This window comes from Schistocerca gregaria, chromosome 1 (assembly GCF_023897955.1).
Source record: "Schistocerca gregaria isolate iqSchGreg1 chromosome 1, iqSchGreg1.2, whole genome shotgun sequence".
NCBI lineage: Eukaryota > Metazoa > Arthropoda > Insecta > Orthoptera > Acrididae > Schistocerca > Schistocerca gregaria.
Window position 1 is genome coordinate 871,763,998 of NC_064920.1, and position 20,545 is coordinate 871,784,542.

The 20,545-nt window shown below is 37.0% G+C and overlaps 1 protein-coding gene across 1 annotated transcript in view; it reads left to right on the forward strand.

Moving 5' to 3' along the window:
- LOC126273263 (uncharacterized) overlaps positions 1-11,534 on the forward strand; it is a 126,025-nt gene extending 114,491 nt beyond the window's left edge. Inside the window, exon 4 of the mRNA XM_049976809.1 lies at positions 4,804-11,534. Within this exon, the coding sequence (XP_049832766.1) occupies positions 4,804-8,462 (3,659 nt within the window). The 3' untranslated portion in view covers positions 8,463-11,534. The remainder of the gene's footprint in view (positions 1-4,803) is intronic.
- The last annotated feature ends 9,011 nt before the right edge of the window (positions 11,535-20,545 follow it).

A 20,545-nucleotide genomic window follows, 5' to 3' on the forward strand; every position in this document is an offset into this window, starting at 1 on the left:
AACTTATCAGCAATGGGTTTCCGTTGGTCACACATCTCTAAAAACAATCATAAAATCATCTGACAACTTTATTGATTGTTTTTTTAATATAAATTAAAAACGTTTACACGACATTCATTTGTTGCTAGTCAACAATCAACCTTCCAAAAGGACGAAGTTCAAGACTATCACTGGACAAACATGCAAGCAATGATTCATCCCATTGTTGCTTATTACAAGGATGGGAACAAACTCGAGCACCCAAGTCTTGTAATCATATCAGAATGCCTAACACATGACACCATTGCTGTGCATTTGTTCCAATCGTACTTGATGAACTTCATGATTCGGTAGAAAACCAAGAAACCGTTGCTGTGCATTTGTTCCAATCGTACTTGATGAACTTCATGATTCGGTAGAAAACCAAACAAAATATATTATTTCTCTGATGGAGCAGCAGCTCATTATAAAAATAGGAAGAACTTTATCAACCTGTGCCATCATGAAGAAGATTTCTAAACTGAAGCTGAATGGCATTTTTGAGCCACCTTGCGTGGGAAGTGAGCTACTGATGGTGTTGGTGGAACAGTTAAAATGACTTGCAGCTCGAGCAAGTCTGCAATGGCCATACAGTGATCAAATAATGACACCAAAACAACTTTATATATGTGCCAAGGATAACATAGAAGGAATTAGCTTCAAGTGTGCTACTAAAGAAGATCACAAAAATAAAGAAATGAAACTTATGGAGAGATTTGAGAAATGATGCAAAATTGTAGGGACAAAAAACTTCACACTTTTATTCGTTTTAGCAAGGACAAAATAACAACAAAAGTGTATTCAAACTCTGATGATAGTAAAATTGAACTGGTGACAGTTTCTGACAGTGATACAATACCGTTCAAAGACATAAAAGGATATGTTGCTTGTGTTTATAATGGACACCGGTGGTTAACCTGAGTACTTGAAAAAAAAAAATCAGGAGAAGGATAAAATCACAGTTAGTTTCTTACATCCATATAGACCGTCACCATCTTTTACATTTCCGAGTCATCCAGACATTCTTTCCATAAGCAATAGGGAAGTAGTGGCAATCATGAACCCTCAAACTGCTACAGGGCGAACATATAAGTTATCCAGTGCAGAAATGTTGATGTGCAACAGACTGTTTAGTTCAAAGTATGAAGAAGTGCACTAATAGGATGCCTATTTGTAAATAATAGTAATTACTAACTGAATTTAGGTCTGATCTCAGGTATTCATCTTTCTGTGTTTTATTTATTTATTTATTTATTTATTTTAAGTTTTCATTTTGTATTAATTACAGAAGCATAAAACATATGTTCTTTTGTCAATTATAAGTTATTTTTAATTTCCACATCTTACAACAACATACAGCTGGTGAGAAGTAGGCCTAATATCTAAAATAAATTAGTTTTTATGAATTTTTAAAGCACCACCCTTAATGTAAAATTGCTTTTGATAGTGATCCCGTGCTCATCCCAAGTTGAAACTTTCAGAATATGTAGATGTGAAGTGTATCTTTCGCTTTTTTTTTTTTTTTTTTTTTTTTTTTTTTTTTTTTTTTTTTTTTTTAAATACAGTTCTTCAAAATTCGGTAAATTCAACAATGGATATATATGTTTTTTTTTTTTTACAATTTGTGTATGTATATTAAACTAATGATGTTTGGTATCATATAAAAGCTCTTTAAAAGAGCTTTCCAATGAAGTAAATTTTATTTTTTTAGCTTAATTAGAACACGAGTCGTAAAGAAAGCAACATTGTTGCGCTAGTCAAAAATTTGTCATCTTTTCAATTTTTGAAGGTCCATTACTTGGTAACGTTTCGTCAGAAAAATGTGAAAAAAAATAATTTGTTTCATGATTTATGAGTAACAGTGCATACTTATTTTCAAAAAAATCTGAGAGGGTCAGGTTGTAGCATTTGTTGATTTGACATGAAATTGCCTAGCTGTATCACAGTTATTCATACAGCACTTCAAAATTAGTCAGGTTTGTGAAATGTGCCACAGCAGTTTGTTACCTTTCGATTATGAGGCTCCTAGTTACAAAGTGTGAAATTTTGTGGGATAGAAATCTTACATTCCTCATCTATCAACTTGCACACGCAACTCAAACAGTATTTGAGATCAGATGATCAAGTGGGGACCACTACACCAGTTGACATGGAAACACCATGTTTTTAATTTTCTTCTTGAGGAGAAAGCCTACACCTTAATTTCCTCCTTTTTGTATTCCTTTTTCATGAAAAAATTTGATAAAATGAAGCATTGTTAGAAAACTGAAAAAAGTAGAGCAAAGAGCCTGTTACTAGGCAGTGAAGTGACAGAAACTGAGAGCTAGCTGATATGCTGAAGTGCAGGATGTTTTACTGAACGCTTTACTTCAGTGGATACAACAACTAAGGTGGCATAATTTGCTCTAAGTGTACCAGTAATCAAAATAAGGGCTGTCAAAATTGTGAGGAGGATGAAAATAGAAAGTTTGACTGTGTCTGTTGTGTGGCTTGGTAAGTTTAAGAGGCATTGTGGAATTGTTTATTTAAAAATCCTTAGTAATGAAGACTCAATGAACAAAGACGATGATACTACCTGGAAAAAAAAGTGTATTTAAAGGGCTTTATAGCACAGTGTAAAAACCATGACATATTTAATGCAGATAAATTGCAAAGTACTATTGTTTCAAAATATTCTTAAACTGCCAAGCTAGTATTTGAAATAGCAAGAAACCTGGATGACAATACAGTTTGTCACATGGCTAAAAGTGTTTGATCACTAAATTATGAAAGAAAATAACAATATTGTGCTTCTCGTTGGAAACTGTGCTACTCAACCAAAAGATGTTTTGCTGCAAGAGGTTGAACTTGCTTTCTTTTCTCCCCATATGACCATTAAACTTCAGCCCCTGTGTTAAGGAATTATATGACAAAACAGTTTTATAGCAAGTGTCATGTTGAACTATATCTACACCACATGAATGTCCTGGAATCTGTGAAGCTGCTGAATTTGTTGGATACAAATAGTTTTATTTCACCTGCGTGGGTTGGCTGTGAAACCTTAGTCGTGGAAAATTATTCCAAGAAGGCTGGATTTTTAGAGCTAATTTTGTATCTCGTGGGAATGTTTTGTATTGTACATGACTGATCAAATGAATTTTTTGCTGTAGGCATGTGGAAGGGAAATGTCAGTGCTAATGTTCCTGTTAATGAAGACAGGAAATCTACAAAAAAAACTTGATACTTTCCAGTTTCAAGCCCGTTTTGGTTAATAATAATGTTACCTCATCTCAAATACAGGACATAGATGACTTAGTAAAAGGTGATGTGGAAACTAATGGTGAGTTAAGTGAAACAGAGATGGAATACAAATAAGAGCCTGTTCCTTTGAAACGGCAAGCTAGACTAGTCTGATGCATGGATATGTTCTTTGTTGGAAACTTTGAATTGCGTGATGACCTTAACTGCAGTGTGAATAATGTAGAAAAACTCTGTGCAGACAAAACAACAGATATGCCACAAGGTTTTTTAAAATTCTGTACTCCCAAAAATGTAGTTTGCATTTTACTGCATGTATTAATTAAATTGTAATTAAAGTAGTCATATAATTATTTAACATATCCAGAATTCCTTCTTTTAGAACCGTATTCACATTATTTCTTGTATAAGCAGCTACTATGACACCTCCATCTTTAAGACATTACTATGCTTAATGAGTGTTTTACTCACAGACCCCCCCCGCCCATAGCATCTTACTGAGATTGCACTGTGCATGTGAATGGTGTTAAACCATGACAGAACTGTATTCATAGCAATCACAGCTCAGGCCTGAGAGCATGTGAGTCTCAGTGCTGAGGGTTAATACATCAATTCACATGTTGATTACATTCCGGCAGAGCACTTGAGGCAAGCTATTAGTCAAACTTTGTACGACATATAAGGCATTTCAATCCAAAGAGTTGCATATCAAGATGACAGCAGTGTGAATCAATGATCGGTCAGGGCAGATTTGTTTCCAACAAAGTGTTCCTCATAATGGTGCCTTATGGTTGTTAACAGCTATATGATGTGAATGTCTGGATTGAGCATTGGGATCTACCTAAGTCTTCCCCCATAATTCTTATTTAGATGTGATTAGATGTTCTATTCCCTGTTCTTAGTAAAGTTGCCATTTACTGCCTCGTATCCTGTATCATTATATCAACAGTTTAATGATTATAGTTTCCCTCTGTATATTTCAATGAATTTGCACTACTAAGAGGTGTTAAACTATCCTCATAATGCAGGACATTTTGGAGGATTTGAATGAAAATCTGAGCTCATCCATCCTGATATAGGTTTTCCTTGGAACATGTGGGTCATCGTCCTGATCAATCCAATCTAGTCTTTGATAACCTTGATATCAGTTGGCTGTTAAGTCCCAGCCTTCCTTCTTGAACTCGACCTACTGCATTTCCATATTACAGTGCCCAGGCTTCTTGATGCTGTGTTTACTTTTTACTTTGTTTATATCTGCCTCAGTCAAACATCAGCTACATTCATTTGTCTAAAACTGTCTATTGACCTGCATTAGAACTCGAACAACAGTGGCGTTAGAAGTGTAGTGCCAGATATAATTTAATTAAACATTCTTGTTTTTTTACCGTCACCTTTTTTCTAGAACAGCTATTTTAGGTTTTAGGCTTCCAAATATGCTAAAGAAATGAATATTTAAGTGACACTTTTTGTGCAGTAAGTGTACTGTTTATGAACAACTAATGTACATCATAGATAATTAGTTTTAACGAAAGACCTTTATCCTCACAGGTGATGCAGCAAGGAAAGCTTTTGTTGGGAGATCAAAACGTGTCCCAATACAACAAAATTTTGTAACAAAGAGTCTTCCATCATCAAGTGCAAGCTCGTCACAATTGACAGTTGATGCCAAACAAATCATTCAACCTTCAGGCAATAAGTCAGTTATTATGCAACAGCCAGATAATCAGCAGCAGACAGACACTGCTCAGCTTCTGTTATCATTGTCTGGTAGTGAATTTACTAAGCAGACTCAGTCCCTTCAGACCGTGAGCAAAACAATAAGATTTCAGAATTCAGTTGGAACAAGTTCAATAAAAAGTGAACCTGTGAAGACTGAGCCAAATATCAAACCAAGGACAATAAAGTCTGAAGCTGTTGAGCAGCCTACTGCTGTGGTTCCTGTAAGTAATAGAACATTATCAGCACAAGTACCACATCAAGTCACAGAAACAGTAAGTGTAAAAGATACAGCTGGAGCCCAAGCTCAAACTACATTTCTTGCTGAGACCATACCTGCTAGAAAGCGTGGAAGGCCAGTAAAAAGGCAAATGAATATTGTATTCCAGGAGAAGGTACTTACAGATGCAGATATGGCTCTTCATAAGGAAGCAGAAGCAAGTAGGAAAGCCTTGGAAGTTCTTCGTCAAGAAATGGCTGTAGATCCACTGGAGAAAGCATCAGGGGTAATTTCCCAACAGCCAGATCCACTTCGCAAAATAACTTCACATACTGGAACAGCAACAACAATGAAAATGCAAATGCCTGTAACTCCTGTTGGTGTTACATCATCTCGTGCACCTTCCCGCATTCAGACATCATCTGTAAAAAAACCTGTTTCACACACAACTTACATAACGAAATCAATACAGAAACCAGTAGCAGATCCTCCTAGAAAGGTTCTGGTTCAGGAAGAACAACCAAATGATGCACCAAAAAGGGTAGTTAATTCACCAGAACAACCACCAGTTCAAGTTGTTGCACCTAATACTGTTTCACCTGCTACAGAACAAGTTCCTAGCGACTGTTCAAATGCCAATACTAATGTTATCTATCAAGTTGCTAATACTGTAGTGTCAAACCAAGAAATGTTCCAGATTGTTGATAACACCAACTCTCAAGATAAATCACAAAATATTGTGTATCAAGTGGCTGATGGAGTGACGGGATCTGAAGCTGACAATGATAATACAGGTTCAAATATTATATACCAAATGGCAGATTCTGGTAATACCACTTCTGTTATGGGTCAGTATATGGAAGTCTTGAAGGAAGCTGGAATTCCAACTGATGTCCCAATTCTGTTAGATAGTGGAGATGGATCTTATGTTACAGTAAATGAAGAAATGTTAATGAATATTGTTAATGGAGGTGTTTTTCAGTGCCATGTTGCAGAAGGTAACATAGTGACAGGAGACAGATTAGAATTTATTGTCCAGGAGGTGGATGGTGAAGGGCAGCAAACGGCTGAGCAACCAGTACAAAATACTGCAGAACAGACAGCAACAGAGACGACAGAAACATCATCATTAGGAGTTGTCTCTCAAGTATCTGAAGCAACACACGCATCTGTTGGCCGTGACATGCCTACAATTGAAGAAGATCAGTCTGAAAATATTTTAATAGAAAATTTATCTTCAGATAGCAATGTAGGTGGAATTGAGACATTTGATAGTAAAACAACAGTGCAAGAAGATACTGCATCTGCACCTAATCATGAAGTTGCTGAGCAGAAAACTGTAACAGTAGACAGTGTTGCTCTTACTGAAAATTCTGTGCAGCCTAATAGCAATAGTGCACTAGATGAAGCAGATGGTTCAGAGACAGTTTCTTTTGTAAATGAAGTTGTGGATGCAACACAAACTTGTGGATCCACAGAAAATGAAACTGTTTTTAAAAGCAGTCAGTCTATTATTCAGACAGAAAACTTGTCATTTGAGACTGGAGAAGTACTACATGCAGAAAATTCAGGTCCTGAATCCCTAGATTTTAATGTGCAACAAGACTCCACTGAAATAAAATCTGAATCTTCGTCAGCCCAAAATTACGAAGCCGGACAATTAGTGGAACCTCTGTTACAAAATGTAGCAATTTTTTCAGAAGAGAAAACTGTCAAGACACAGAATGATGAGACCACAGATCATAGTGAAGTCACAACAAATGAAAGTGATTGTGTGCAAGAGAACGAAGTTACTTTTACTTACACAGATGCAGCTGGTTTGCCTTCACTAGATGACTACCCTGAAAGCCAGGAATCTACTGTAGTTAACTTCGAAGAAAAGGAAATTACAAATAAAAATGAAAATTCAAATCAAAGTGTTATTCCTACGCATTCAAATGTCAGTGTTGGTGATACCTTAGTGAGTTCAGTACAGGTTGAAAATATTGTTTACAGAGAAGTTAGTGACGAAGTTATAACTGGTGATCCTTATGGAGAAGATCCATCAGATGGTTGCTTAGTACAAACTGCTACTAATATTAAAACTGATGAAACACCAGAAGAATTTCAGAACCATAATGACATCAAGGACTGCCAAAGATTTCAAAATGTTACTGACGTGGAAGCAAGTGAACAGGTAACTGGTCAAGATCAACTTCACTCATCAGAAAATAGTGGAATGTCTGTTGAACAAGCACTAGAAGCCATGATGGGTGATGAAAATTCTGATATACAACAGGACACAGGTGATAACAGTGAAGTTGCTCATAGGACTTCAGAAACAACAGATGCAAGTGGTGAAACTGAAGTGTGTAATGAAAAGTCAAATAGAGAAGAGCTGTGTTTAATGCTCAGTAGAGATGAAGATGCACCAAAACTGGATGATCAGAAATGTGCAGCAGAAACAAGAAAAGTGATGGGTTCTTTTACTCTTGTTGTAAACTCAGAACAACAGAAAGATGATCCAGACAATACTGCTGATACATTTATATCAGCCCCATCTACAGAAGTAACTGAAAATGAGGATCTTAACTGTACACTTAGTGAAAGTGAGAATGTTAATCAAGAAGAGTGTGATCTAACTGTTGAGAACACAGTGGCAAACACCAGTCAGTGTGTAGGTCAGGAAAGAAGTGTTATTGTACAGAATGATAACCAAAATGATATGAAAGATGATGAAACTGAGATTGTAAGTACTGTGGAGAGTATTTGTGATAATGGTAAAGAGGTGGTAGTGCATGATGTATATGCCCAAGAAGCAGTTGAGACAAGTGAAGTTCAAAAGATCACTGTTTCAGATATCACTGAATTACCTGAAAATTATATATTATTTACAGATGCCAAGACTGAGGGTCAAGTCATATCACCCAATAAAGACATTCCCTACGCTGTAGGACTTCTACCTTTAAAGACTGCTTTGGAAAAGTTCCAGTCAATGCCAGACCACCAGCCCCGAAAAACACGATCTTCATCGACAAGCAAGGAAGGCTCAGCTGATCCTCCTGCAGCTCGAGTAAAAAGGAAAGCTTCGTCAACTGAAGGTGGCCCTGACAGAAAAATAAGGGCAGTGAGCACTAGTGCTGAAGAAACGTATGAAGAAGTGATAAGTTCAAGTGGACTACAAGTGCAAGATAACCCAAGTAGTTGGCCCTCGGTGGATTTAAATGTTGAGGAACATAGAGAAGGTCTTCATGCAATGTCAGAAATGGTCACTGAACCTACAGAGGTATGATCATAGATAATTTCAGTGGCTTAGTCAGGTAAAACTTCATTTGTTTGTTGGTTTAATTATTTTCTGTAAGTTCATTAATTCTTACTTTAGAGGTATATATCAGACGCACATTATCCGTAAAAGCTGCTGAAAAGGCGTTGGGCATTCGAAATACTGTTAGTCATTTAAACATTTCACAGTGTGTGTGTGTGTGTGTGTGTGTGTGTGTGTGTGTGTGTGTGTGTGTGTGTGCGTGCGTGCGTGCATTGTGTGATTGCACGCTCACAGTTTTTGTAACAATGCTGTCATTGTGAATTCAAATCCCAACTATAATTCATACATTTCAATTATTTTTGTATAATGAACTGCCGCAGTTTTGTGGGTATGATATGTAAATAAACTTTTATTACCTATGTTATGATAAACATAGGAAAATGCCTCTCTGTTCATAAGACATGTAAGTAGAATGTCATTAGAATGTAAGCTAGAAGTTTGACAGGGGAGTATGTAAGTTGCAAAATATGTTCATAAATTTTTTTCAATGCCTCTAGTAGTTGTCTGAAATAGCTGTGCTGAGATAGCTACTAATTATAAGGTTGTATAGTGTAAAAATTGCATTTAAAGTGCAGTAAGATGATTTTTAAAGCTAGCATGTATGATGTTTTATACAAAGACTTTCATAAATAGTATAAGTCCCCTAATGAAGTAAATGTATTTGTTGAATTCAGAGAAATTCATTGTATATTTTCAAAGAAGACTGTACCATAACATTTTGTCATAATCATAGTAAGTTTAGGGCTATACAGTACAAGTGTTTTCTCTCCTTTGGAGTCACAAATGGTGTAGATCTGCTACAGGTTCTCCATAAGGTAAAGGGTGCCTAATTTTGTTTTATTATACTTCCCAGTGGCACAAATACAAATTTATGTAAATTGTGAGAAAATATTGTCATGGGAATATTACGCAGTGTGATTATTTGTCACTGTGAAAAGAGTGTCCCTCCCTCCTGCTAATGATTTTCTGTTTATTATACATGAAATTAAATTTCTTAATTTCACATTTGGAAGTAGTACCATTCAGAAAGTAGCTTTATTTTAACACTGTATTTTCATAATGTAATGAACTGAAGACAGGACCTGGTGTGATTTTGTTACTTTGTGTGTTGCTGAGTGAAGTACTTTGATGCGTGTAGTAGATGTTGCATATCTTGATCTTAAGAAAAGTAAATTCTGTGAAATGCAGTAACCTCAGTGAAATCTGTTTCCTATGTCTCACCAGAAGAGGCGTTTACTGTCAGGACACAGATGTATTTTTATTTACAAATAAGTCCTATATCTGTACATATAAAACGAAATTCAATATAATGACTTTATATGTATTCAGTTGATAAGCACCATGAGATTGATCTGTGTGTACAGGTGTTTTGTTTTATTTTATTTGTTTACTATGCTTGTTCAGATTAATTATTTGAGCAGGGGATGTGTTTTTTTATCCTGGTAGCTTCTACAGTATATCAAAAACTGCCTATTTGATTTTAAATTAATACAGAAGGTGAATAAAAACTTTAGTGCCTATTATGCAAAGGAAGCACCCAGTTCCCAGATGACAAACCATGCTTATCAACAATTCTCACTCATTACCTAATTCGATTTTCATCATGCTGTTGAGCTGAAAAGACAGGTTCCAGTCATTTTGTCTTGAAAACTTATGTCTCTTGCAGATCTCATAAAAATCTTAATGTCTTCTTCTATATCTGTTGTATGATTAATTCCGTAATAGGAAATTTAGTTAGAAAGCTGTCTGTAATCAAATTGTTATTCTTCATTTTTGCACAGAATAAATTTTTTGTGTAAACCTTAAACTAGCAGTCCATAAAGATGGGGACCATTGTAATCATTTCATTCTGTTAGTGTGTTTGAGTGTATGGCTTTATTCCTCCTCAGTGCTCTTGTGCTTGTACTTGTGTTACAACAGTTTCATTGATACATATAAAACTATGATATTTTTGTATGAAAAATAAGATTATTTCTTACCATAAAACTTTTTTCTCTTTTTGTAGTGTTTATAGAAAATATATATATATATACTTTACTAAGGTGCTTATGTTCCATCAACAAGTCAGCCAAATAGCATATTGTCATAATGCATCAATTAAAGATGCACGCAGATTCATTTTGTGGAATTGGTGGGTTTGAATGAGTGCAGTTGATTGAATCCTAGTTTTGTGTTGTGTTTTACAGTTTTGTTATTGTATTAGAAGTCCATCAGTTTTATATAAATTTTAATGTTTCAGGGCTCAGAATTGCAGCATAGCTTTGCACTATTTTCAAGGGAGTGTTCAGAGTAGTATTTTTTCCCTCAAATGTTTCACTTGAAAAATGTTATTTTTAAATGTTAATTAATATGGTTATTTAACTTAACAGTAATGCCCATACATGTTCCCTGCACAGTGTGTAGTTTAGATCTCATAACATGTCATCCATATGTAATTATTAAGATGAATTCTGTATTTGTGTATAAAAGTTATTTGACTTTATAAATTGGTGTAATTAGTTTTGAGTATTCAATCCATAGTTGTTTGTTGTGTTTATGGCAAATTATATCTAACTTCTTGTTATGTTTTGCATTGTTTACAAGTCTTGTGGAAGTACAGTGAACATTTCATTGTTACACTGTTGTTCCATTTTTCAGCCTAGTCAGTCAGAGGTGTATTAAAATTAATAACAGTGCACATGGAACCATGATACTTATGTTGCAGCATATTAAATAAATACTTTCAGAGCTGAAATTGTTAGATGTTAATTTATTATTGGAGTTACAAATACTAAATTTCATGCATTATTTTTATAAACTTGAATGCTGAAATGTTACTGCATAGCAGAATGATTTAATGTTTGGAATGTATTACAATTCTTTAATTTCCATTGTAACATATGAACACAAAATATGATATTTGTAAATCACATATATTTCAAGTAGGATCATGTGGAATACAAATGTGAGACTGCAGTTCTAAAAGCAAAATTGTCCTAGCTATCCCGTGAGTGTACTAGTAGGGAAGACATAAAAACAATTACAGGTTTGTGTTGATCATCAGTGTCACTTCTTTCAAAAGCTCTTTGTATTTCCTAAGAAACTGACATTCTTTAGCTTGATCTAACCCAAGCATTTAGAAGACACTAATTTATCAGTCAATTACAAATTGTATTTCATGTACGAAGTTTTCTGAAGCTGTTTTGATTGGGCTTTCTTGTGGTATTCAGAAACAAACACCATTATTTCCATTTCAAAGTGCCTTACATAGGTCACTAATACATTATTCCCCTTAAAAGAAAGGTAATGAATGCTGCTGAGAGAACATGTAACAAGAAGTAGAAGAGTGTAAGCACATAATGTAAGTAGTGAAGGTAACGAGTCATGGTGTAAAACCACTTGCACTCCCTCCCTTTCTCTCCCTTGCTCCCTCTCCATCTCTCACGTGCACACATGTTCACTTACAGCTATATTGTCTTGGTTGAGGAGAAAGGAGATGGAGGGAAGGTTATATTGCTGGGTGAAAGAGGCCCCAAGTGCAAGGAAACAAAGGTATGTGACGCTGCGAAGCTAGCCATGGTGCAGGCAGGTGTGGTTACATTGTAAAGTAAAGAAAGGTGTAATTTTGGAAGGGGTGGAACAGAGAAAGATGGGGATAGTGGAATGAAAGTGAGATTGTACATGGATAGGATTGAGTAGGAGGCAAGGGAAAGTAGAGGTGGAGGCAGATATGAGGCAGTGGCTACTGGAGATTAGGCCAAGGAGAGGAAGGAATCAAAAGCCAAGGAGAGGAAGGAATTAAAATATGAGCTACAAGGACAATTCCTGTCTACATGTCCATATAGGGGGGGGGGGGGGGGGGCAGAGGGGAATCCAGATGGAAAGGCTTGTAAATTGTGGTTAAACCATTGAAGTGAAGCCTATGCTCAGCTGCTTGTTCTGCCACTGGGAGATTAATCTTACTCTTGGGCACAGTTTGGTGGTGACCATTTATTTGGGTTAACAGCTGGTTACTAGTGATGTTACATAAACTGATGTGTGTAAGTTACAGGACTGTTGGTATGTGACATGAATGCCTTCACTAGGGGCTCAGCCTCTGACGGGGTGGCATATGCTTGTGATGGGACTACACTGCACAAAAAGAATCACTTTTCTATTTGGCTGCCATTGTGATGTGTGAGTTTGAAATTTGGTTCAAAGGTGCCTACAACCCTTCTCTGTAATGGTGCAAAGAGTATGATGCTCTACGGTGTCACCCTCAGGCTCAGTGATGCTTCAAACAGCAAGATGTTGATACATGTGAAAAAACAACCATGACTCAGAAGTTAATGCAAATTGTATGGTGAGTTAATAATGTCAGATTGCCACCAAATTCCACCAGAGTTCTGCCCATGCCATCAAGGATGTATCACGCTGGGTAGGTCATCATAACTACCACTTACTCACACTTCACCACTTCTTTAGACGCCTCTGTGGTGGAGGTCAGAAACACAACACCCGGCATTGAAATTACATTGCAGTTTTCTTATTGGTGACCGAGGAAAACTTTTCAGACTCACTGACGCTCAGAATTGGTATGAAAAGCCCTGACGAGGTGGCATAAAAGACATCTATGAAACCACCCCTTTCCTTGTGGGGCACTAATTCCCACATATTCCATAGATGAAAACAACAGTTTCATGATCAGCAGGACAAAATTCGTGACAGCATTCTACATTACTGGCACCCCTGAAGGTTCAGCCCTACTGTGAGGACATTGTGGTGCTGCAACCCCATTGAACATTATCTAGTCCCTTTGGAGTGTAGTGTGACCACAGCTTATGCACTGTTATTCGAGTAGAACCATTAGGACCATTCAAAAACATTCAACGAAATTAGAATGTGATATAAAGCAGCAAAGGATGTTTATGGTTTTTTAGTCCTGTTTCACACACTCCTCTGGGGTGATCACAGAGAAGTGCAGCATTTAAAATGTGTGAATAAAGTGGCAAAGGGTCCCTCTAAGATTGACCAGTTCAGTCGCATCTTTGTTGAGCATATTAAAAATGTATGTGTCAGGGACTCCAACACATATTCAACTGAATGGTGCCTCACAGCTGCTGTAGTGCTTCATAGCAGGCCAACCCACCTAAGCAACTCCTGTGATGTCCCCTAGGTTGGGTTTGCTTGCTTTCAGGTGCTAAAGCAGCTGTGAGGCACCATTCAGCTGAATGAGTGTCGAAGTCTCTGATAGATACATTTTTAACATGCTCAACAAAGATGCTGGGTGGCACTAATGGTGTTGCCTAACTGGGAGAAGGGAGGGGGGGGGGGGTTGAGAGGCCGTTTGTCAGTTTATTCACATGCGTGGCTGATGACCTTTGCATAATGCGGCATATCCACAATGGCATTGGACAGAATTGTGGTGAAATTTGGTGTGTACGTGACATCATTAACTCACCTCACAAGTCACTTGAGCTTCTGAGTCCTGTTTCCGCACGTGTCGTCATCTTACTGTTTAAACTGTCACTGAGCTTTTGCACCATTACAGGTGTAGGTTGTAGGCACCTTTGAGCCAAATTTCAAACTTAAGCATCAGAATTAGAGACAATCACAGGATTTCAAGAAAGTGATACTTCGTTGGGTCGATGAGGGCTTAGTACAGGTCTTCGACAGGGCAAACCATATGGCAAGAGGTTGGCAGTGTGTGTGCCATAGTGATTGGTGAGGATATTTTGTAAATTGGATGTAGGATGTACAATGGAACGCCATTTTGTGGGAGGGGGAGAGAATTATAAGAAGGATGTCAGAACCCTCACCCTCCCTGCGATCAGCCACCATTCCCTCCACTACTCCTTCCACCTGTTTTTTCCTCTCACCCCCAGGACAATGTAGCCTTGCTTATGTGTGTGTTTGGTGTCACTTAGTTCCAAAGAAGGATATTGTCTGAAAGTTCACTTCATTTCGTTTACATGTTTATCGACTGCTCAATGCTCCAACTATATAACGGATTTTTAGCTCAACTTTGAGTTCTGTATTCCAACCAGAATTTTCCATTGTAAGTGTTGTCCATTCAGAATGGGTGGCCCCAAGAGAATATATGATGTTAAAAAAAATCAGTATGCTTTCAGTTGAGTAATGTTGGAAGCTTTTCTCAGTACATAATTTTATCACAACCTATAACAGTGATTAAATGTGACATGATGATCTGTGCTGTTCTTAAATTATTGTCTGTGATTAACAGGTGGGGTTTCTAAGTCGAAGCCAATGACCTTGATGCAGTGTAACTCTGGTTCCTGTCAAAACACCATAGTTAAGTGCTGTCAGGCTGGGCTAGTACTCCGGCGGGTGGCTGTCAGAGTCTGCCGAGCACTGTTGGCAATTGGATTGCATTTAGCCCTTGTGAAGTCAATTGAGGGGCTATATGATTGAGAAGTTGGGACTGCGCTCATAAAAAGTATGCTGGCCACACACCCGTCCATGTCCGCATCCAGTGATGCATATTGGCTGAGGATGACTTGGTGGCTGGTCAATACCATTGGGCTTTCTGTGGACCATTCAGACAGAGAGAGAAGGGGGGAGGGGGGTTGCAAAACTAACTGAAAAATTGTAAATTAACTGGAAGTGGGAGTCATATTATCCATTTGGTTCCACAACAATCCTTGTTGATAGCTGCTGTTTCCTCAATGACCTGAGCCCCACATCCTGCAGACCTTAAATTGAAATCTTCACATTTGTTACGATGCAGTTATCTTCCCAGTCTTTTTAGCTATCTGTCCTCCTATCAGTGCAATATTATTGGGTCTGTAGTAGTAAGCCAGATTAAGAGTGATGAATTTTTAGAGAGACGTAACTGTTTTAAATTGACATTTGCTCAGTAAGACCTAGGAGTTATACATTTGTGTTCAGATTTGATTAAATTGAAGGAAAAAATCCAGGTAGAGGCTGTTGCTAATAGTCCATAAAATGTCAGATAGCTCAATTGGAAGAGTACCACTTATGAAATGCAAATGTCCAGGTTTAAGTTGCAGTGTAACACACCACGCACCACATTTTAACTGGTCTTGTGTATCTTTTTTGTTTCATTATGGGTAGTTTCATTGCCCATTATACAGATTTCCTTAGTCACACGTGTGTGTCAGATGTGGCTTGACATTTTGATATATCACATTATTAACAGACTTCATCTTGTATCTCAGTCTGCAGATAATTTCTATATTTGAAATTACTATCCAGTTTTTAAGGACAGCTGTCTGACTTCTCTCAGATTAAATTACATCCCCATTTTGTGTTTTAATTCACTTACATTTTCTGGAACTAAGTTTATGTACACTGTGCCAAAAAGCTTCTGAATCATTTGTGACACGTGATCTATGTCCAGACTAGGGCTCATGCCTAACCACCTTCTGTTCATGAGCAATGCTTCCAGTTGAGCTACTTACATGTACACCATGGACTAACGTCTTGCCAACTCCTGTCTAGTCTTTACAAATACCACAACAATCAGTATGCCGTGTGACAAGTACTGTGGAGAAAATGTTTAAAGTGGAAAGTTTGGCTCAATGTAAGCCTCAGGATGGTTATTAAGATGCAATTATTTTACCTTTGCAGCATAGTTATGCAAGTAGTCTGTTTAAAGTTAACACTGTTTTAATCCCATCTGAAATATCTCTTGTACTGAACCTTGTGTAATTGTGTAAGGCATGGTTTTAATAAATTTAGAGAGAAAATGTTTTCTATGAGTGTGTGTTGCTGTTGTGTTAGTGGAGTTGTTTATTGTTGGACTGAAACCCTTGCTCTGGATTTATTATTTGGTACAACATTGTCTTCACCTAGTTATCAAGCTCATGTATGTAAATTGAAAAAAAGAATAAGTTGCTACTCAACTTAAAAATGACATGTCAAGTTGTGCCTGCTTTTGTGTGTGTGTGTGTGTGTGTGTGTGTTGGTTGGGGGGGGGGGGGGGGCTTCACAGTCTTTTCTGAAGAAGTCTTTGGCTGAAAGCTCAGTGTGTGACAGTCTTTCTATTGTGAGTGTCTGCAACTCAGTGTGTCATCTTTATAGTGAGCAGCAGTCAATTCTTTTGAAAAATGATATTCCAACTTGGACTTTTCATTGTTTAAATTGAAATGCCATTGTGAATTAATGTGTAGTCCTGCACGGTTAGAGTAACATTTTTCTGTCAGTGTTGGTATTTCAGAGCCAACACGCTCTGGAATCTTTGAATGTGTCAAAATTGTTATTTGCTTTACTCTTGCTTGTTAAGATGTATTTTCTGTGCGTAGATATGCATTCATTTTGAATATTTCGTGTGTTAAACATTTTATTTTTACTTGTGATTGTGGCACTGTCAATGAAATTAGCAGACTTTTTGTGTCCTTTCCGCTGATGATGGTAGAAATAGGACTATGAACTATAACTATAATGGAATTAGTGTACACTCTTGGAATTTTATCAGTAAACCACATCGTGATGCAGAACATGTGTCTCCTACTGGAGTTGTCTGAGCATCTACATGGTAATTTACCAAATGAACCTATAATGAAAAGCACTGCTTTTCTGGGATTCTATCTGTTTTGTCTGTCAACTACAACTTGTACAGATCCCAGATGGACAACAGTGTTCAAGTATTCATTGAACAAGGACTTTGTAACATACCTACTTTGGGGGAGAACTAGACTTAATGTGTCTGTGATTAGTGTGGGCGTTCCACTACAGTCATGGAATCATACAAAATGGTTCTTTCTGCCTAATTACGTGCAGTGTGTTACATTTGTTTATGTTGTGGTTCAACTGCCAATCTCTACATCAAGTGTAGATTCTTTATAGGTCTTTGTGCATTTCATTGCAGTTTTCTGGAATTTCAATTTCCCTGTATACAATAGCATTGTTAGTGAAAATGACATATTGTGTTTTGTTTGGTAGGAACTCTTGAGTCCAGTCACATGGCTGGTTGTATTTTCTGTACACTGGTACTTTGTTTATTAAATGTTAGTGCAGAGTTGTGTTGAATGCCTTCTGGAGGTGAAGGAATATGGCATATACTTGGGCACTGCTGTGACTGATTTCTCTGCAAGTGGATGAACAGAGAAAACTGAGTTTCATGTGATTGTTGTTTATGGAATCCATGTTGATTCCTACAGAGGAGATTTTCTGTCTCCAGAAATATAACACACAACCATAAAAAAACACTCCAAAATTATGTGGCAGATGAACATCAGTCAAATAGGCCAATAGTTTTGTATGTCTGTTCAGTGCCCCTTTCTATAAACTGGAATAACATACACTTTCTTCTAATCTCTAGGAACTCTGCCAGTGGCTTACAGTACACTGCTGCTAAAGGAGGAACAAGTTCACATAATCTATGTAAAATTATATTGGTATCCCACCAGGTCCAGTGACCTTTCATTTGTTAAATGATTTTATAGTTGATTTTGTATCAAGTGGCCATTTATTTTAATATGTCATTTTGACTTTTGTGCAATGATTTAAAGGAGGAGTGACAGTATGATCTTCCTCAGTGAAACATTTTTGAAAAAAGAGTTCAGTATTTTGGCCTTCTCTCTGTCACATTTCACTTTGATGGCATTGCAGCCACCGATGGTGTGGACAGATGGCTCTGATCCATTTACGTACTTAACCTAAGGCCAGCACTTAAAATTTTCTGTCTGATCTGTAGTTGGTATTTTACTTGGAAATTTCTTGAATACTTCACTATGGCTCTCATTACATGAAGTTTGGCTTGTTAATTTTTATTTCTGCATGAGGCTTTTGTAACGTTTAAATCTGCAATAAAGTTCTCATGACTTTCAGAGCGTCTTTCTAGCATAGCTGTTTCTGTTTTTCTGCTCAGTGCCTACCTGTAGAAGGTGTATTGTTCAATATTCTTGAAACTGTCCATTTATTCTTAACACTTTCAATGTGGTAGAGGAGTAAATTTTTCATTTAAATCATCTGTGATGTCAATAGAAGATTTTGAAAGTGGTAAGCCGTGGTGTGGGTTCCAAGCAAGATACATGCACTTGACACAAAATAAGAGCTGCTGCAGTATTTGAAAATGGACAGTATGATCAGCTGAGTGTTAGTGATAGTCGATTTGCTCTCTTGAAACATCTTAAGACTCCTGTGTTGCATCCTCACACAGGGACCAAAGGGCACTACAGTAGAACCTATATTGCTATCAGATGTGTAATAGAGTGTACATTTGGTGTTTGGAGGACATATTTCTAAATTCTCACTAAAGCAATGTGATATAAACAAAAGAAGTGTGTGAATATTATTGTGGCTGCTGCAGTTCTTTACAACTTTGAAATAGATGCTGGAGATGCATTTCAGTCACAAGTAGATGCTGCAGAGCAAGCTGTCAGAAGGGCTGTTATATTTAATTAAAATGGTACCTAGTTTGCTAGTAAAGAGACAAGGTGCTGTAAAGACTTTTCTTTGTTAAATAAGTAAATAGGGCAGTGGATCATCTCTACTGCAGTGAAATGTGACCCATTTCATTTATGCACAATTTTATTGATCCCCCCTCCTCCTCCTCCTCCTCCCCCCCCCCCCTGTCTCTCTCTCTCTCTCTCTCTCTCTCTCTCTCTCTCTCTCTCTCTCTCTCTCTCTCTCTCTCTCTCTCCCCCCGCCTCCCTCTCCAGCTGGTGGATTAAAATTTTCGTCTTATTTCTTACTTCAGCACACAAAGTTATTCAACAAAAAATAAGTTTTGATTATTTCTAAGAAAAAGATTGTCTACTTTTATAATTTTACAAATACAAATAAATAAAAGGTAGATGTGCTGGTGAAATAAAAGGCACAAATAATATGTCATGTGAAATGCAAGAACCTTTTAACAGTGGGAAAAATATCAAGCAAAGAAGTGTTTTTACATATAAAACATATTCAAATGCATTTAAAAATATCTAATTTCACAAGAGCATTGACAGAAGAAGAGCAACTCGAAGTTTGCTCCATTTCATTCTTGAATGTGTTCATAACTTCTGATTTAAGGTTGTGTTCTCTTTCATGATTTATCTTTTTCTTTCAACAAAAATTTTTGCATTACATTCCTCATGCATTAAACACATTTTTAATGAATGAAGCTTGTCTGCTTTTTCCGACAACTACCTGTTCTTCACTACGACCACATGTCTTCTGCCTTTTTTCATGGGCACATCTTCTGATAAGCTCCCAGCAGCAAGTTCAAGCCGAGGTCCATGATTATGAAATGAAGTTTCACCTTCAGCAGTTTAATTGCCAACTTCAGAGTTATCATCATCATCATCATCATCATCATCATCAGTGTTGCTTGAAAGGATGACATTATCTTCAGTTGTGTCAGTGTTGTTAACTTCAGTTATCCCTCTGAAAACTTCTGGGATTGTATCAACAACCATTTTGGTTCTGTCATGTATCTTCATCTCAGCCACTCCACTGGCCGTTTGGAATTGTTCTCGGTTACATTTAGCTTCTATTTTCTTTGCTTTCACTTTCCTTCTGAATTACTTTAAGTTACTTTTGTGGACTCTCTGCGAGAGCTTCTGCGTTATGCTCAATGTGTATTTTTTCCAAAGCAGCCATTTTCCTTTTTAGCATGTTTACATCATGCTTTTTAGGTTCAGTAGTAGTTATGCACATTTTCTTGTTTCAGCAAACTACTCATCATCACTTTCTGTTGGTTTTTTTCCCCCTCCATAGGCCTAAGATTGTCCTTGGCTACCTCCATGTTGCTGTTAACTCATATCTCAACTTGCAGAAGATGTCACGTACCAAGAATGGATGGTGATAGCTGTAGATGGTAGTGTTAAGGATTGAAGAAAAGATTCATCCATTAATATAATGTATATTTTTCGTGACATACCAGTTTTATCATTAGCATAAAGCATCTAACTACTTTGAATTTTAATAATCCTTCTAGCATAAATTATGCTAACATGTTATTATTGTCAAAATGTTATGTAATAATATCTGCTGACAATCAATATTTTACAAGAGGAAACGAAATGCATGTGACAGCAGTAAGCAGAAATAGTTTTCTTCTTTAGTAAAATGTCATTACTAAATAAGTGAATAGAAATTGCACACTCCAATAGTTACTAAAAGAA